The 11,281-nt window shown below is 33.3% G+C and overlaps 2 protein-coding genes and 1 long non-coding RNA gene across 4 annotated transcripts; 1 reads left to right on the top strand and 2 right to left on the bottom strand.

The window, feature by feature from the left end:
• Positions 1-2,317: 2,317 nt before the first annotated feature.
• LOC111481709 lies at positions 2,318-4,298 on the bottom strand. 2 transcript variants are annotated; one of them, XM_023127278.1, is made up of 5 exons: positions 3,903-4,298; positions 3,732-3,766; positions 3,334-3,401; positions 2,919-3,037; positions 2,318-2,675 (listed from the first exon to the last, which is right to left on the bottom strand). In XM_023127278.1, exons 1-5 carry the CDS (start codon positions 4,083-4,085, stop codon positions 2,433-2,435), a joined length of 648 nt encoding a protein of 215 aa, XP_022983046.1. In that variant the 5' UTR covers positions 4,086-4,298; the 3' UTR covers positions 2,318-2,432. The 2 variants fall into 2 exon arrangements, with proteins under 2 accessions (XP_022983046.1, XP_022983045.1); XM_023127277.1 differs by having other exon boundaries at positions 2,318-3,037; positions 3,903-4,295.
• A 1,698-nt stretch (positions 4,299-5,996) lies between these two features.
• On the top strand, positions 5,997-8,473 carry LOC111481648. The gene is made up of 2 exons (XM_023127187.1): positions 5,997-6,130; positions 6,284-8,473. Exon 2 carries the CDS (start codon positions 6,864-6,866, stop codon positions 8,142-8,144), a length of 1,281 nt encoding a protein of 426 aa, XP_022982955.1. The 5' UTR covers positions 5,997-6,130; positions 6,284-6,863; the 3' UTR covers positions 8,145-8,473.
• A 950-nt stretch (positions 8,474-9,423) lies between these two features.
• LOC111481830 lies at positions 9,424-9,664 on the bottom strand. The gene is made up of 2 exons (XR_002718109.1): positions 9,590-9,664; positions 9,424-9,447 (listed from the first exon to the last, which is right to left on the bottom strand). It is a non-coding gene; the product is annotated as an uncharacterized LOC111481830 (long non-coding RNA).
• Positions 9,665-11,281: the final 1,617 nt, after the last annotated feature.

Raw genomic sequence — 11,281 nt, 5'->3', positions numbered from 1 at the left:
TATAAATTTATCTTTAATACTTATGTAAGATATAAACATGATTATTTAGATTTTTGTACTTATTTGTAGACAAGATGAGATGTTTTGTTATTTTATTTAAATTGGAAGTTTCTCCTCCTTACGCATCCCTTTGTTTAATGAAACATCAAAACAATAGAAAAAGGAAAAATTAATATTTGGCCATTTAATAACTACCTTATTTATAATTTACATTTTTTTTTATTAAAAAAATAGTCTACCCAAAATATTTTTGTCAGATCATATGCAATGTTATGAAATCAAAATTTTAAAAATATAATAAAGTTAAGAATAAGTTGTCACATCATACTTCAACACATCCCATCAACTTCCCATTAATATCACAATGATTTCAAATATCGTTTTTTAAATATTAATGAATCTTTAGGGCGTGATATCATTTTAAAATGTACACATTGAGTAGTGAACCCGATGAAGCTAAAGTGATACCTAGGAAAAGATTAAAATAACATCTCAACTAAATAAGAGTTTTAATTATATAGGTTTCTATTCTTTAAACGATAGATTTATTCAAGATTATGATATATCACTACTTAATTTATTCGATTAATTTTTTTTTATTTTTTTTTTTTATAACCCATTGATGAGATAATGTAGTTGATGCAGTTAAGGTTGAATAAAATCAATTTTTAATTAATGGATAATATTGCTTATGAATTATGGTTTTAAAAAAACATTCTTAAAAGAACCATTAAATAATTAATTAAGTCATTTTGTTTGCTTTATTATACTTATAACATGCGTAGGACGAAGAGGTAATTAACAAAATTAATTACTAATTAAAGTCAGCTATTTAATTAAAGTATATACATAGCGAGGGTTTAATCTGTGGGTCCCACCACGATAATAGACATTTTATTGTCGTTTACAAAGACTCAAATACCCACCACTTGTCTTTTTTATTTCTCTTTATTCTCCTATAAAGTAAAAAGAGATTTCTTTTTCTTTTATATAATATATATATATATATATATATATATATATATATATATATATATATATATATATATATGTGGATAGTAAAAAAGTATATAAAAAAAATTAATTAGAGAATATACATGATACATAAATTGGGAATTTGGACCAATAAAATTTAGACAAATCGATCCAAACGTACGAACTTTTTTAAAATTTCTTTTTTACCATCTAATTTGTCGAAGTAAATAGAGTAAAAAGAAGAGATAAATCGTGTTGTTGTAAGTGAGATCATCCTCACAAAGAGAAATAATTGACTACAACAAAGACGTGCACGTAATTGATATGGAGCAAATTAATATAAACTCGATATATTTAATCGCTGATTAAATTAGATTAAATTATATTTATTGAGATATTATTATCCTCTCAGATAAATGTGCCTTTTTATATATATATATATATATATATATATATATATATATATATATATATAATTAGAGAATTTATTTTAATTTTTATTGTTTTTAAAAATATTTTGGAGATAACAAAAAAGAATAACTATATATATAATTCGAACTTTAAAGGGAAAACTCTAGTCCGATCATTTTTGTTAATTTTATTTGTTTTCAAAAAAATATTTCTCTCAAAAATCAATTTTATAATATTGTGGGAAAATGTTCTCGATATTATATTCTATTTTAGGCTTGTTTTTTAATTACAATACAATAATTTTAGTTATTACTATCCAACTTTAGTTAAATGATGAAATTGATAGATAAAATATATTTGAATTTAATTAATATTATAACTATTTTTCACGTATAATGAAATTTAAACATAACATACACATAATATTTTAAAAAATTAAGATATAATTTACAATTAATATTAAATTTAAGAAAATGACATAATTATAAAAAGCAATATTATTTATAAAAATAAAAATAAAATCATTCACACGTTTTTTCTTTTTATCCCATCCATTTTAAATATTTGCATGTGGCGCACGCAAGGATTAGGTATTTACATTTTTTATAAATAAAAAAATAGCCCATTTTAAATTTGTGATATTTTAGGGAGCTCTCTGCAAAAAGGAATCCCATTTTCTCAACAAACAAACAAAACTTGTCATTAGTGATCATAATCTTGCTATTAACAAAATAATTAAGAAATACTCTCATTTTCTAAATTAAATGCACACTTTATATCATATAATATAATATCAATTTTAAAAAAAAAAAGATTCTTTCTAAATATACTAAATAATTCATAATTATTCGTCTTTAATTTTATTTTTAGTATATATTTATTTGAAGTCGTGAAATAAATTTAATTTATGAAATAGATGAATTTTAATAAAGTTCAAATATATTAATAAGACAATAAATATTGTTTTTTTTTTTACAAAACAGCCTAATTGAAAATTTTAAATTACTCAAAAGATGAGGGGTCGCTTTGTAATAAATTATAGTTTTCTACTGGTTAATGTTGTCGTTAGGCAATGTCGACTGAGACGGGGGCGGAGACGGCGGTATTGCCGCCATGCCGTCCGGTTGGCCGAGTAAGCTGCTTATTGACCGAGCTTTCACAAGACCCAGTTTGGTTCTCTTCTTGCTGGCTAACGTCAATGATGGCGACGGCGGTGGTGGGCATGGAGGTGGCTTTTTCTCGTCTTTATCAACGGTGACAATGTTTTTCAGTGTGGCGGCGGCGGCGGCCAAAGAGCGGCTGCGTACGTTGTTCATGCTGCGGAGACGGCCTTTTCCCAAGTGATGTTCACAGAGAGAATAACCGACGAGAGTTTGTTGGCAACATCGCCATCCTCTTCCATTGACACGGCTGCACAGGGATCCCTCCATTAACGCGCCGCCTCTCGACCTCTTTTTTCCGGCGAGATTCAAACCCAGTTTGGGTTGTTTCTTGTTCTTCGTTGTCTTCTTATGATCTTGCAGTGACTCCATGGCGGTGGTGGTTTGATCATCGGCATTGTTCTGATCATCGTCACTTTGCCTCTCAAAGCTCCCTCTTCTCTTCTTTAATGGAAATTCCTTATCCCTCTCGCACCATTGCCCATCACCCACTACAATCAAACATAAATAAACAAAATCCAAGTTAAATCGCAAACTCGAAAACGAAAACCGACCACAACATTACACGAATTCGAGTATCATATCGTAATTTTTAGCAGATAAAACACTAACTATTTCATATAATTTTCATATGATTTGAAGTTTTGACTTCCCATCAAATCAATATTGAAAACTCATGATCATGGTGCACATTTATTCACACGAAACATAATCAAATCATTACAGTACAGCAAAGGAAAACCAAGCAGCCCAGAAAGTGATATGAAAAAAACAAAAGGGGTGAGACCTTGAGGAGAAGAGGAGGACAGTGGAAGAACCCCATTGCTTGTTTCTGCACCAAACACAGTCGTTTCCCTAAAATAATTCAGAGATACACATAGCTATGAAATTCACATGGGTAACATTAAAAGAAGGAAACCCACAAGAAAATGTGTAATTACTGTAAGCCATGATTTCAGAAGAAGACAGGAGCTGTGGAACAGCGAAGAACATGCAGAGCCCAGATGTTTTCACAGGCAAAAGCCAAACGAAATCATATTAAAAAAAAAAAAAAAAAAAAACACATCAGAACAGTGATTTCCGCTGTCCTTTTTTACTCTCCTAAACATAAAAGTAAATGGATTAAACCGTATTTTGGGTTTTTTATATGGAGGAAGAACAGAAATGGGGGCTTTGAATCGTTACCTGGAATCGTGTTGTTCTAGCTGATCCTTCTTCCCCTGCACACGAAAAATCCGACAACCCCATGAGCGATTTCAGGGACCATTCTTCAATAGAACGCACCGCCCAAAAGAAAACAGAAAAATCCCAAATCGAGTAAAGAAAAAAGAGGGAGGGGGGTATTTGATTACTGACCAAGGCATTATTAGTGTGGTCGGCGGCGGAATCGCAGGCGTAGGGGTGTAGATTTGGAGGATCGGAGGAGGGGAGTTGGAGATGGAGTTGCACCGGCGGAGTGCGGCGGAGGAGGGGATCTGAGAGAGGGAGAGGAGAGAGAGAGGAGAAGGATAATGGGACCTGCCGTTTTCTGATCCTCATGTCGCCGGCGGACAACCCAAATTGTCGGATTATTTGTGCAGAAAAAGGAGGAAGAAGAAGGGAAAAGTGTAGTGTGTATGGTCTTATCTTTGATTTTTTTGGTAATGGAATTTGTGTGTGGGTAAGGCCTTAATGAGTTGCACCGGGGTGGGGAGCGCAACCGGAAGAGGAGGTAGCCGGTAGGAATCGGAGAGGCAGGTGGGGACTGGGAGTACGGAGAGGGAGAGCGATGCCAGGGTGGAAGAGAGAGAGCGGGTGATGGAATACAAAATGATGGGAGTGGGTAGTTTTATCGTTTCTACTTTCTAACATGGCTGGATTGGCCTTGGATGGGATGGGACCCACTATCCTTTTTTTTCATTTCCTCTACTAAAACTTATATCCACTCAAAATATAATTTTATTAAAAAAATAATTATATTAAAATATTTTTGTTTATAAACTATAGATTAAAACATTATATGTGATAAAAATGGGTTGATTTATTAAGCCTCAATTAAAAGTTTTTGCATTTCTTTACTTTAAAAAAAATATATTATATTAAAATAGTGACGTGATTAGCCAAGTAAGCATGTTAATAATGTGATTATGAATTTAATATAATAAATATGTGTGAATGACATGATTTATTTTGTGATAATTATGAATAAATGCATAAGATGTGATTTTTTGAAATTCGTTGTAAATGAAAATAATATTTTAATATTTTAATGGTAATTTTTTCTAAAATATATATTTAAATTAATTTTTTAATTAAAGGTTTGAAAATAAAAAAAAATATATATATATAAAAAAAAATCAATATTTTATAACAACAATAATTAATGGGCCAACGAGGATGGATCAAGCCCATGTGGAATTTGGAGTTTTTTATTCGTTAATAATAATATTTCATTAAATTACAAATTAAAATAAAATTTACCATGAAAATGGATTAGTTACTCACTAACTAATTTATCCGGCAAATTCTAATTAAATATATACAAAATTTTCAATTTATTTACATTATATTTTATGCAATAAAAAAAATCTAATAATAATTCATCTGTTTTTTTAGGTTAAAAAAAAAAATGTTATTTTATCCCTAAATATTATAATATATGAACCAATTTTCACTAATCACATAAAATATGAAAATAAAGAATATATGGAAATCATATCTTTATTTCTATATTTATTTCTTAAACCTATTCACAAAAATATTAAATTATAATCAAATTTAAATATATAAGCATTGTTTATTTATTAGTAAAATGAAAATATAAATATCTAAATTATTCTATAATTAAAAGTCCAAACACATTATTATAAGAATTAAATTAAGGCGAAATAGATTTTATTTTTAAATTATTGTTACATAATTTGCATGTGTATAAGATATGCAAAAGTATAGAAAGAAATATTATAATCAAATGAATATTGTTTTTTTTTTTTCTATTATAGGAATTAAATCAAATATACCGTAATGAATTGGATTAGGTTAGAAAAATATTTTAAATAACAGGACATCAATAATCTAAATAGAATTTGCATCCCAACTTATCCTCTATTTTTATAAATGAATTTTATTTATTAACGTTACTAAATTTAAATATCAAATATTTATATAAAAACTCGGATATTAAATATTCATAAGTTTTTTTGGTTAGGTCGTGTTTTCAATTTGATTATTCTAATTTTTTATTTTAAAAAAAATCAATTTAATCTAAAAAAAAATCTATCTAAATCTTCTATAGTTTTGATATTCGGAATCCTTTATTAATTGGGATTGAAGGCTGCGAATTTAAGTTAAAAATAATTATTAAATTGAGATTTGAATGTTACAGATTTAGAAAGTGATTGTGGAAATACAGTAAGATCAGCGTTCTTCCAATTTAGAAACAAGAAATTGGAATGGATTCTGTCAAAGTTTGGGAAAGAATGCTCTCTTAATCTCTATCATTATCACTCATTCAGTGTTCATTGATTGAAGAAGAAACTAAGCTGGTGCCGCCAATCGCACGGCGCCACACACGCTTCTTCATCAGATCTCAGCCGCTCGATTCCGTAATATCCAATTTTCCATTCATCAGCCCCTGGTTTTGTTGCGTAATAATAATTTTATCTATACGATTAAGCTCCCTTTCCTTTTCTCTCTGTAACTTTCTTTTGTTTTTTTTTTTCTTTCTTTTCCCTCTTTGTTGATGCTGTGTGGACCAGATCGCTGATCGGTGGGCGGACCTTTCACGGCGAATCAGCTCGAACGCAGCGGGGTCTGAGGGGAAGACAAGTTTGGGGTTTTTTGAATGATATGGAATCGAGAGCAGTCGTCTGAGGCAGGTGTTCAGTTTTCTTGTTCTTCTTCTGAATCGGAGTTTGAATTTTGTTGTTTGGGTGGTGTCGCGATAAACCCTAGTTTTCCTTGCCAGCCTAGAATTGGGAACTTTTTTAACTCGATCTTCTTTTGTCGTTTGATGAACTGGGATTGACGGGGTTAAGGCTGAGCTCCATGGAATTTGATCGAGGACTTATTGATTCTTGAGTATTGTATTCCGACTGGGTTAGGTTGGTTTGCGAGTACTAGGGTTTTCTGTACGGATTGTCCGATGCTTTTAAGCCTTCGACTAATTTAAGGATGTGTTGTGAGGGGATTGTTCATCTGGGACAGAGTTGATCTCTTGCTTTGAGGTAATTTGAATTTTATGGTGCCATTGGGTTTCTTCTAACCTGGGGCGGCTAAGTTTCTGGTTTAATTGGGGGTTGTTCTTTCCTTTTCTTTTTGTTTCCTGATAAATTTGTAATGGGTGATGAAATCTTTGATGCAATGAACCTTGACTTGAATCTGGGTCCTATTCCAGAGCCGCTTTCGAACTCGGTTCTTCAAATTGAAGATGTGAATTTAGCTGATTTGACTGAGGATCCTGTTCATAGATTTGGGGAAGCTATCAGGTTTAGGACGAGACAGCGGTGGCGAAGGCGTCAAGTCCAAATTCCTTCTGAGACTCAGAATATTACTATGGAATTGAGTGAAATCATGGTCAATTCAGGCAATGGGAATACATTGCAGCCATTACAGGCTGGTGAGGGCAGTATCACTGCTGAGGAAAGGAAGAACGAAGCGGGGAAAACATGTGAAATCAACAATGAAGCTCTGGAAGATGAAAAGACAGAGAATAAAAGTGATGTTGAAAAGGGCAGCGATTCTGATGGGAGTTTCTTTGATTGCAATATATGTCTGGATTTGGCTAGGGACCCCGTTGTAACTTGTTGCGGTCATCTTTACTGTTGGCCGTGCCTTTATCGATGGTTACATCTACATTCAGAGGCTAAGGAATGCCCTGTATGTAAAGGAGAGGTCACTACAAAAAACGTAACTCCGATCTATGGGCGTGGTGGTAATACCCCCGTGACAGAGGAGGATGCTACACTTAAGATTCCTCTAAGGCCCCACGCTCGGAAAGTTGAAAGTTTGAGGCAAACCATCCAGAGGACTGCATTGAGTTTCCCAGTGGAGGATATGATTCGTCGATTGGGAAACAGATTTGATTTTAATCGTGACCTTGACCAACCGCCTGAACCAGACAGCTCACACGAAACCTTTGGTAGATCTCCAACCTTGTTGAATAGGCTTTTAACATCCAGGGGAATTCGTAGAGAACAAATTTCACTGCCCCCCCATGATGATGTAGGAGATTTATCACACGCCGATGTGTCTGGCATTGAGACTGGGGAAACCCGTCTTCAGTCTCTCCCCGTGCTTCGATCATTACTACACCGGACAAGAGTTTCTTCTCTTACTTCTGCATTTAACTCCACTGATAGGCTTCCAGATGGTCTTCTATATACCGATCCGCTCATTCCTAGAATTCAAGAGCAGCCTCCTCCACCTGTTGAGGATAGAGATTCATTCTCTAGCATTGCTGCTGTTATCAATTCAGAGAGTCAAATGGACACTGCTGTAGAAATTGATTCCATGGTCTCCATTTCAACTTCATCCTCCAGAAGGAGAACTGATGCCTTACAGGTTTCTGATGTCGACAGTGGAAACTCTCGGGCACCCAGACGGAGAAGATTGGCTTGAAAAATTTTCGATCTGGTCCTGAGACTGATAAATGAATCAGGACCACAGTATTTCAACACCTATGTAAGTGCTACTTGGATCTATTTACTTTTTCACTCAACAAAAAGCAATGACTCCTGCTTCGACAATGGACCATCACATCGTCAATATTCAACTTTCTTCATTTTACTGTTTATCGTTCGTGAATTGAAAATGTAGGCATACTTCGAGAAGCAAATAACTAGTAATCAAGTAAAGCACTGTTCTTTATCTCCTCCATTTGTAACCTTTGATGCATCAAAACCTGAGTTCAACATTTTCTTACAAATCCATGTCTTCTATGTTCTTGACTTGGTGTTTCACTGACCATATTTAGGAAGTATAAAAACGTTCATGACTATAATTTTCCTGTTTAGCTTAATAAGAGTGCAATCATAAGTTCTTCCATAGTTTGAACTTTTTCTACTTCTCTTTGATTATTGCCCATTAACGAACATGGGATTTAACTATTCACCTCAAATCAAGTTAAATTTGAAGTAGCTAGAAATTCTTGTTAGTTCAAGTTACTCTGTTTTGACTTATTTAGATTGATCATTACGATAATGATAAAGCAAACATATCAGGTGGAAGATCTTTCAACTTTTGGCCTTGCTTTATTCTCCATTTATCTTATTTGATTCTTTTAGCTCATCTGCTGGTCCTGTTAGCATAATCTAAAAGCTAGTTAAATTATTCACCACTCAGACAAAGAATCCCAGAGCAGGAATGGACTTTGTACCGATTATCATGCAAGAGAACCAGCTAGAAATCTTGAAGGTTATGAATACCTCTCACCCCATTGATATCATCTTCCACTACTCACTGCTATATGAAAAATCACATTATCTTGTGGAGTAAAAGCCTGAAGTTCACTTGTTGATGTTTAGATCACTCACAAAAACAATGCAATGATTGAGTTTCTCATTAGTAGAACAGCTTTCTTCACTCTTTTCACATCAAGAAACACATTTAGTTCGATTCTGCTGTGGTGCTTGTTGATTTTAGGAGAGTGCATCATGATCATTTACTTTGATTCTCATGGATTCTATGATTCTGTTTGCTTATCCTGTTGGCCCCATGTTTTTTTCTTTGTGCTCTAAAACGTTCGAGCCAATCTACACACACCTTAACTAATCTCGCACATTTAGTTCTATTCTGCTATGGTGCTGTTGACTTTAGGAGAACCCATCATAATCATTTACTTTATTCTCATAGATTCTGTGATTCTGTTTACTTATCCTGTTGGCTCCATGTTTTTTTATACCATAAAAACGTTTGAGCCAATCTACACATTTAGTTCGATTCTGCTACTGTGCTTATTGACTTTAGGACAACTCATCATGATCATTAACTTTGATTCCCATGGATTCTATGATTCTGTTTACTTATCATATTGGCTCCATGTTTTTTTTTTCATTCGAGCCAACCTACACACACCTTAACTAATCTCACACATTTAGTTTGATTCTGCTACTGTGCTTATTGACTTTAGGACAACTCATCATGATCATTTACTTCGATTCTCATGGATTCTATGATTCTGTTTACTTATCATATTGGCTCCATGTTTTTTTTTTTTCGTTCGGGCCAACCTACACACACCTTAACTAATCTCACACATTTAGTTCGATTCTGCAACGGTGCTTGTTGACTTTAGGAGAACTCATCATGATCATATACTTTGATTCTCATGGATTCTGTGATTCTATCCACTTACCCTGCTGGGCTCCATCCCTTTTTCTTCAATACCATAAAAAGTCAACCTACACACATCTAAACTAATCCCACACGCACTCCATCGATTTCATCCTCCACTAAAATACCCATTCTTTTGATTATAATAACTGATCTGCAGTAATTTGTATCCCATTCCCATTTGTCAACCCATTGAGTAAGATTTAAGCATCTTCATTGTTTGAAAGCTACAACTACAAGTGTCATGATTAGCACTAGAGTATTAACTATGTAGCTTGAGTTGCTGCCCCCTGTAAACATGATGAATCATGATAAGAAATGAAGTGGGAGCTCATTCATTGCATCAAATGAAATGAAGGGTGTTACCTCTTTCAGATGCTCTGCTGCTGTTGTGTGCTGTGTTTTGTATCTCTGCAATGTTTTCTAATAATTTGCATCAGCTGATGCAAGGTTATTCCTTGTCTTTTTAGTGAAATAAACTTGCAACTGTTCATCTGTCTACACAGACCTTGTTCTTCTGGAATAATACTATTTTCTGTTCAGGTTTTGAATTTATGAACTCTTTTCTATTTTCTGTTCAGGTTGGAATAATACTCTTTTCTGTTCAAGTTTGTTCAATCAATTTATACCCGATTTTGTGTCGTATTAACTCAAATTTCAAACTAATAACTGTACTAATTAAAGCTTATTTAAATGCAAAGATTAATGGGAATCTAATAGATAGTGAAGGTTCTTTCTATCTTGGTGCCATTCTGAGAGATGAAGAATATCATTCGGATGATTCTGAATCGATTTTAGATGGAATCAAATGAAATTATCTATAAAATCACTAAAATCAATACATTTGATTATATGGCATTGAACAATGATCGTAAACTGTCCTCTGTCCTCTATCACGATTTCGAATGAAACTATTCATGGAATTGTGTGTTATGGAAAATGTAGATCATCGCCAACTGAGACTTGGGTTAAGCTCTGTCTCGAAACTTTGTGTGGTTAGGAAATGAAGATCATCGTCGTTTCTTGTCCTTGTCCTGTCCCCCACCCCAACATAGCACTTCACTTTCGGGATTAGGAAGAATATGGTTCTCCCTTCTTCATTGATCTGAAGAAAATGAATCGTTTACCAATGGCTTTATGAGGATAACTAAACTGACACACCAGAGTTGGCTATGACACAATTAGGCGGTGCACGCACAATAACATTCGTGTATACAACTCTTTAAATTTATTCATTTTTTTCTAAAATTTTATAAATGAAAATTAGGTTTAAAAAATGTTTTCTTCATTTTGAAATTTGAACTCTACCAATTAAGAACATTTAATTATCAAATATAGCAAATCTTAAACAATTTCGTGCCTCTCATATTATGATTTAATGTCAAATACATTCGACCACACCTCAAAAACTATCTATTCTCGAC

This window comes from Cucurbita maxima, unplaced genomic scaffold, assembly GCF_002738345.1.
Source record: "Cucurbita maxima cultivar Rimu unplaced genomic scaffold, Cmax_1.0 Cma_Scf00007, whole genome shotgun sequence".
Lineage (NCBI taxonomy): Eukaryota > Viridiplantae > Streptophyta > Magnoliopsida > Cucurbitales > Cucurbitaceae > Cucurbita > Cucurbita maxima.
This window is presented reverse-complemented; position numbering and strand designations above follow the sequence as displayed.